At 28.5% G+C, this 6,858-nt stretch overlaps 1 protein-coding gene across 1 annotated transcript; it reads left to right on the top strand.

Annotated features, from left to right (window-relative positions):
• Positions 1–1,514: 1,514 nt before the first annotated feature.
• LOC111616957 (transforming growth factor-beta receptor-associated protein 1-like) lies at positions 1,515–4,454 on the top strand (the record flags this gene model as incomplete). The annotated part of the gene is made up of 4 exons (XM_023358308.1): positions 1,515–1,649; positions 1,831–1,991; positions 3,850–3,928; positions 4,196–4,454. Coding segments are annotated over 4 exons (570 nt in total), but the record flags the coding sequence as incomplete, so codon positions are not given.
• Between the last annotated feature and the right edge of the window lie 2,404 nt (positions 4,455–6,858).

Genomic DNA, 6,858 nt, shown 5'->3' with positions numbered 1-6,858 from the left:
TTCTATTCCAAATCGGATTATTTCCGTTTAATTCTTTCGATAATTCGCCTGATGACGACGGCTATATGTTCGTCGAAAGTACTAGCGAATAAAAAACGCACACATAACGCCGACCTCAGTGCCTTCCCTTTTTTACAACTTTGTTCATATGTACTGTATCTCCTTATTTGGAACTAAACATTCATACTGTATAAATTTTGTTTAGATATTTTGAGAGATTTGTTTGTGATACATTTTATTCTTACAAATGAAAACAGCAAATAATTCTAAATTAATTGATCTAGAAGCGAAGATTGGACTGAGGTCCGGTTATTGTAATCGATGATGCAACTGCAAGATAAGCAGGAATTGCGAGTTCAGATCCAGTTCTGAATCAATTTTTTTCTCAGAATATTCTAAATTAATTAACTTAATTCTAATTACTAAATTCAATACAAGTTGGCAAGTTAATCACCTAATTTTAGTTCAAATTACGTAGCATTTGTATATTTAATTAGCCAAAATGTTGCCCAATAATAAATTTATCTTGTTACCTGATTAGTATATGTTAAAATGAATAGCTGAATATTATTTTACATATTCATCATCATCATAAAAAAATAAATCTCTGCCTTTATTTATTTATTTAATTTTTGGCTGAAAAATTTAGCAGAAAATGAACAAAATTGGTTTGGATTAAGCAAAGTTTGAATTAGCGAGAGTACACCGTATTGAATTTAAGTTGCTGCTGGTATCTGTAGCAAAATTAAATCTCACATTAATAATACATGTGAGAAAATTTTGTAAAATAATCTACGGTACTTTAATTTGTATGTTAACAAAAATTAAACACTTGCTTCTATTTTTAATCATCTACACACAACCTTGTACAGCAGCAAAAATGTTTAATTAAAACTGGAAAAAAAGTAATGTTTTTTGGCTCTGGAAACCTATATAAATCAATGTTTAAATAAGAACTCTATCAACTACAATGACCTAAACACGATACCGAGTGCTCGGAAAACCTGATTTGAGGTTTATACAACATACTGCAACATGCATTTCATCACTAATTTTTGTCTTTGGTTGTTGCACACATCACGGAAACATAGCAGATCATAGAATTTTAATTTATTATATTTTTATATTTAAACACATTTGGCATTTGCATATTTTTGTTTTATTTCCGTTAGTATTTGTAAATGCTTGATTTTTGGGTAGGTCATTAAATATGACTGAAAATGTTAGTTTTTTTCAGTTTAATAAAACTTTCTTGCTGCTATATGAGGTTGTTTATAAATGATTGCATGATATACTGTAGCAGTTTTAATTATGAATTATATTTTTGACATTTTTATTGATTTATTGGCTGTAGATTTATGTAATTTTTTATTCTTGCAATAATTATTTTTTATTTTCTTAATTATTAACTAAATTCGTAACTTTATTTAATATTTAATTATTAAACTGTGTCTAATTCATTATAATAAAATTTAAATTAAAAAAATTTATTGTTAAGATAAGTAAATATACAGAATTTTATTCAATTCTTTTGCAGGAAAAAGCTGCAGTTTTTATTACGCAAGTCTTCATTGTATCGTGTACAGATATTATTAGGAAAAGCCTTGGAACATAAATTACACATTGAATGTTCTATTCTGTATAGTAAGGTAATTTATTGTTAATGACTTTTACATAATGTTGCATTTAAATTTATTAATGCCACAACCTATTAACACACAATTATTCTTAATACATATCTGCATACAAATTTTATTCTACACTTAGTTGTAATTTATTTTAATATATTCATCAGATAATTTTTAATATCATTTTATAATATACTCATAGTTACAAGAACATCAGAAAGCCTTAAAGATATTAGTTCATGAACTGCAAGATTACCTGGCAGCTGAAGAATACTGCTTGGAAAATGCCAAGGGAAGAGACGAGAAAGTCCGACATAAATTATTCCACACGTTACTCGAAGTGTATTTGGACTCAAGTCTTGAGTAGGTATTAAGTGCAATGCGAAGTTTCCTTATAATTTTGTATTGTGTGCAATAAAACATTTATTGTCTGCCACCAAAAGGAATTTAAACACCAATACTCACTTTTTCTGGTTATTTGGTAATACTTTAAAGCTTTCAAAGTCGACTAGAGTAATCAAATCACAACAGTGCAATTCTTATGTCTTATCATTAGTAGCTCTCCACTATTTTTAAGATATAAAAATGTTTTAATGGAATAGGAAGCATATAAAAGTTTCAGAATTTGTTTGATGCTTTCTACTCCATTGAGGCATTATATTTTTATTATTATTTCTGAAATACAAATATGTACTGCTTAACAATGGAGGTCCATGCAATTATAATGGAACCAAAACATTTTTAGTTGCGTTACTTTGTCTATGTTTAAATACATAAATACTTACCATTGTGTTTCAATTGTTCTACATATAGCCTATATAAGTAGTAGATTATATCATATAAAATTTGTTTAAGTATACTATACGACGTTCACTTAATGAAGATGTTGTTTAACAATGTGTTTCTCAGAATGTATCCTTGTCTTTAAATGGCATATGCCTGTATTAATTTCAAGACGTCAATATTACATTGCTATATATTGATCATTTAAAACGAAAGTACTGTTTTAATAAGATCAAAATTGTGAAAACATAGAAGAAAACTTTCCCAGTACAGTCTCTTTTCTTTAGTGCAGTATGTTCTAAAAATTGACATGTAACAGAATTTTATGCAATAAAATATAGCAAGGCTTATAACGAAAGTAGAATTAGGACATAAGTAAAGTGGAGTAAGAAAAATGAAGGGGCATGTGTCTTTATGTTTTGTATGCTTTACTACAGGTCATTACATACTGCTGGGTGATGCTTTATGCATCAATCATTACTGCTCAGTTGTGCAAAATATATATATTTTGTGAAAAATTGGATGTGAGATGATGTGATTTTGCATTTTGACAAGTTTATGCTCTATTTATCTATTGCATATGCGTTACAGACATAGACTTTTAACAGAATAGATTATATACTTTAAAGTTTCCTTGCATTGAGTTGAAAATGTTCTAAAATATTATGTTCAAATAATCTCAAATTTTTTTTGTTATATTTGGATTTTGTTTAAATCCCTTGAAGATGGACCTAAGCAGTCAAAGTACTTTTTTTTAATTCTTTCTTCTACTGTGAGCATTAACAAGGCTCTTTTAGCAAGTCCATTGTGTGTTCGGCTGGATGCTGAGAGATGTGGCTTGACGTATCTGGTCAAACCATCCCCAAAAAATTCCTGTGGGTTTCATCATGTCTGGATTCAATTCTGGGTTCTCCAGAGTGATAGGCTGCCACCTTAGCCACTTGGGCATTCATTGACAGTCCAAAAGTACTAAGAAAATTTTGTTTTGTGTTTTAACTGTTTTAAAACACTATTTTTCTTCTCTTTTTTTGAGTTTAACTTTTAGAATGTTGATCAATATTTTGTTATATTTTGAGCATTCCAATTAACTTTAGTTTTTAAAACAATTTAAATCATTCAGAAAAAATTTTCACTTATACAGTTTGAATTATATTGATTAATTGGAGATATATTGGATGTTAAGGCTTTCATTGTAAATTTTAAAACTGTTTATAATGTCAAATTTATGTTTAATATTCAATTTTCTGCTATGACTGGAAAAAAACTGAATATATAACTGAATATTTTTATATGAAGAACCATAAAAAATATAGTTTTAGAAAATTTTTTAATTATAGTTGATTGTAATTTATATATAAAACTGTTTTAAGAAATATAAAAATAAACTAGAAGATTGTTTTTTAAAGTGAATTTAAATGTATTTTTTATGAACTTTTAGTGAAAATATACAGGAAAAACTAATCACTCCAGCAGTAGAGCTCTTGAATAGTGAACTGGCAGAATTTGATGCTGCAAAAGTAAGTATAACATCCAAAAAAACTTACTTGTACTATACAATTTTTGATTCTGCATCATGCTTATCACACATTAAATAATAAAAGTAACCATACATTTTAGTCGCCAGTCCAAATTGTTTATTAACTATTTAAAATTATTTGAATTTATACTTTTGTTATCAAAAATTATAGTTAAACGTACGTAGTATACATATATATAACAAAATTACTGTTTTGTTTTTTAAGTTTCTGATGGTAATTTATTCAAAACTATTTTTTTTTTAATAGGTTTTAAAGCTTATTCCATCTCATTGGTCTGTTGCCGTTGTCGACCAATTTTTGAATAAAGCACTTAGAAATTCATTACATAAATATTCGATGTATCATATAGAAAATGCTCTAGCCCGTGGTGAAAATCTACAAGTAAAATATGCAAAAATTCACCTTCAGAAAGCTCCTTTAATTATGACTGAAGATAGGTGAGTGTGATGAAAAATATTAATATTTATTAAACTGTATTTATAGATCGACCTTCGTTATGCTTTAAGTGAAGGTTTAGAAGGAAGAAGTAAAAATTACAGATTAAATTTTTAAATTTATAAAGACATCAGTTGGCGNACCTGTCTCCAGGTGTAAATGGAGCTTCGTTAAGTTCGTGGAAAAGGTCGGCTGGAGATGGTTTATCCGACACCATCTTTTCGAATCTGATCGCGTTTAATTGTTGACTATGACACCTTCACTCATCTAGACATTTTTTTTATGTAGTTTCGTTTTGCTTTCTAAACTGCGTCTTAACTTTTAATATTTTAAATTTTCTTCTTTTTATATCTAAAATTTGGTTTTTCTGTCAACTTTTGATGAGCGTCGACGTCAAAGTCGGGTGTCGCCGATTCGACACTTATAATTTGCTTTCCTGACGATTTAACATAACAAATTTTTACGTATCTTTCCTTTTTTTGAGGGGCTATTTCCAGGGTCTCACATAGGTAAACATGGGATTGGCAAGTATTGCCATTCTAGACCAATCTGTCTATCAGGCAGTTGTGTTTTCTAGTAGTGGATATAATAGTATTGCATTACGCGGATGTGTGATAGTGCTTCATCGTGTAGTAAAACAGCATTTTGTCTTTGAATTACTCAAGACATTAAATCTAATGTGCTATGGTACACATTTATCTAATTCAATGAGATGATGATCTGCATATATATATAGTATTATTAATCTAATATAGATTACATAGAACATAATTATCCTAGAGCAGGGGTGTCCAACCTTTTTGTTCCTCTGGGCCACACGTATATATAATATATTTGAGACCCAATCCTTAAATATACTTGTATATTTAAGGATTAACATGTCTAGAGTAATAAGTATTAAAACTTTAACACGAAAAAGAATATTTTAAAAAATTACTTCTACAGACTTCCAATTTTTACATAGAAATAAATAAATTCATCTATTATAAAGGAGTCAAACAAAAATTTACTTGAAAAACACAAATATTTGTTTTATTTGGGTCTCTAATTAATAAAAAATCAGGTAATTGTAATTAAAGTACTTCTATTCAGTGTTGTCTAGAGAGAGATTTAGCAGTCCAAACATAACCAAATTTCTTACGGAGACATTTTAGGATGTATAGAAGACATTTTTCATAAATCAATAGTATAAAAATGCACCACTCTGGCACTGCAAATGATAAAAAAATCAGTTTCCTTTGCACATAAGCAGCATATGTTGCAGCCAAATTCCGGGTAAAAAAGTGGACTCAACTGTTGAATGTCATCATCATCAGCTGTTGTCTTCCCAGAACATTCATTTCTTTTGAAGCAAAATATAAATTTAAAGAAAATAATCCGTAAAAGAAATTGTTAAAATGGGAACATGCACTAAAATTTTTGAGGTGTCAACTTTTATTTCTTCTCAGTCGCTGTAACAACAGTTCAATGTTTGTAAGTCTCCGGCATATGTGTATATGTTTCTTTATAAGCAATTTTCATGGATTGTCTTCTTTAAATCTATATTTAAATGTTTTTGCAAATAGATTGGGATTTGGTATTGGATATATTAAAATTTACTTTTAGAATATGAATTTATTTATGGTTGGAGGAAAATAGAATAGCATGCATAAAATAGCATTTTTAATAGACTTTGTTTACAGAAAAATCATGTTAGCATTTTATCAAATAAATCTTATATCAGGAAAACTTTCAAAATATCTACACACGAATATAAATTTTTATTTTGTTTGTTTTCTAATTACTTTTTCAGTCATTAATTAACATTAATAATAGGAACAATAAACATAACTTGAATTATTTCATAAATTATTTTCATTCAAACTTTGAATTATCAGCACCAATTTTTTACCTCTAAAATTACCATTAAATTGAGTGTGGCACAAATTGAAATATCTCAAACAGTAAGAATTATGTAGTAATGAGATCTGAGCAAGAGTTTGAAAGCCACAGGATTTGATGATGATAAAGTATATTGTAATATGAGATAGACATTTAGTTATATACAAATACTGAAAGGTTCTGTAGTTCATGAGAAAAATCTATTCACAAGTATTTATTTTCACTTCACAAAGATAGTGCTGTATCAAAGTTGACTGTATAACATTAAAAATTAAATATGTTTATGTTAACTAATGCCTTATTTAGGCATTAGTTAACACAAACATATCTAATGCCTTATTTACCTCATATTAAGTAAAATATTGACTAAATGTCTAAAATAGGTGTAAGAACGCCGATTGGGGGAGGAGATTTTTATTCCCTACCATCGGGATGGTCTAAGGTCTTAGCGTATGTGGGTGGCGGTTTTTAAAGGCAGCAAAGACAAGTGTTTACAAAGGTAAACCGTTTATTCCGGACGATAATGCTTACATAATTTTTGTTGGCAAAGGTGCTTAAGTTCAGAACTTCGGGCTGTCTTCGTAAGTTGGTTT

This window comes from Centruroides sculpturatus, unplaced genomic scaffold (genome assembly GCF_000671375.1).
Source record: "Centruroides sculpturatus isolate CEXI.00-Female unplaced genomic scaffold, Cexi_2.0 scaffold4367, whole genome shotgun sequence".
NCBI lineage: Eukaryota > Metazoa > Arthropoda > Arachnida > Scorpiones > Buthidae > Centruroides > Centruroides sculpturatus.
This window is presented reverse-complemented; position numbering and strand designations above follow the sequence as displayed.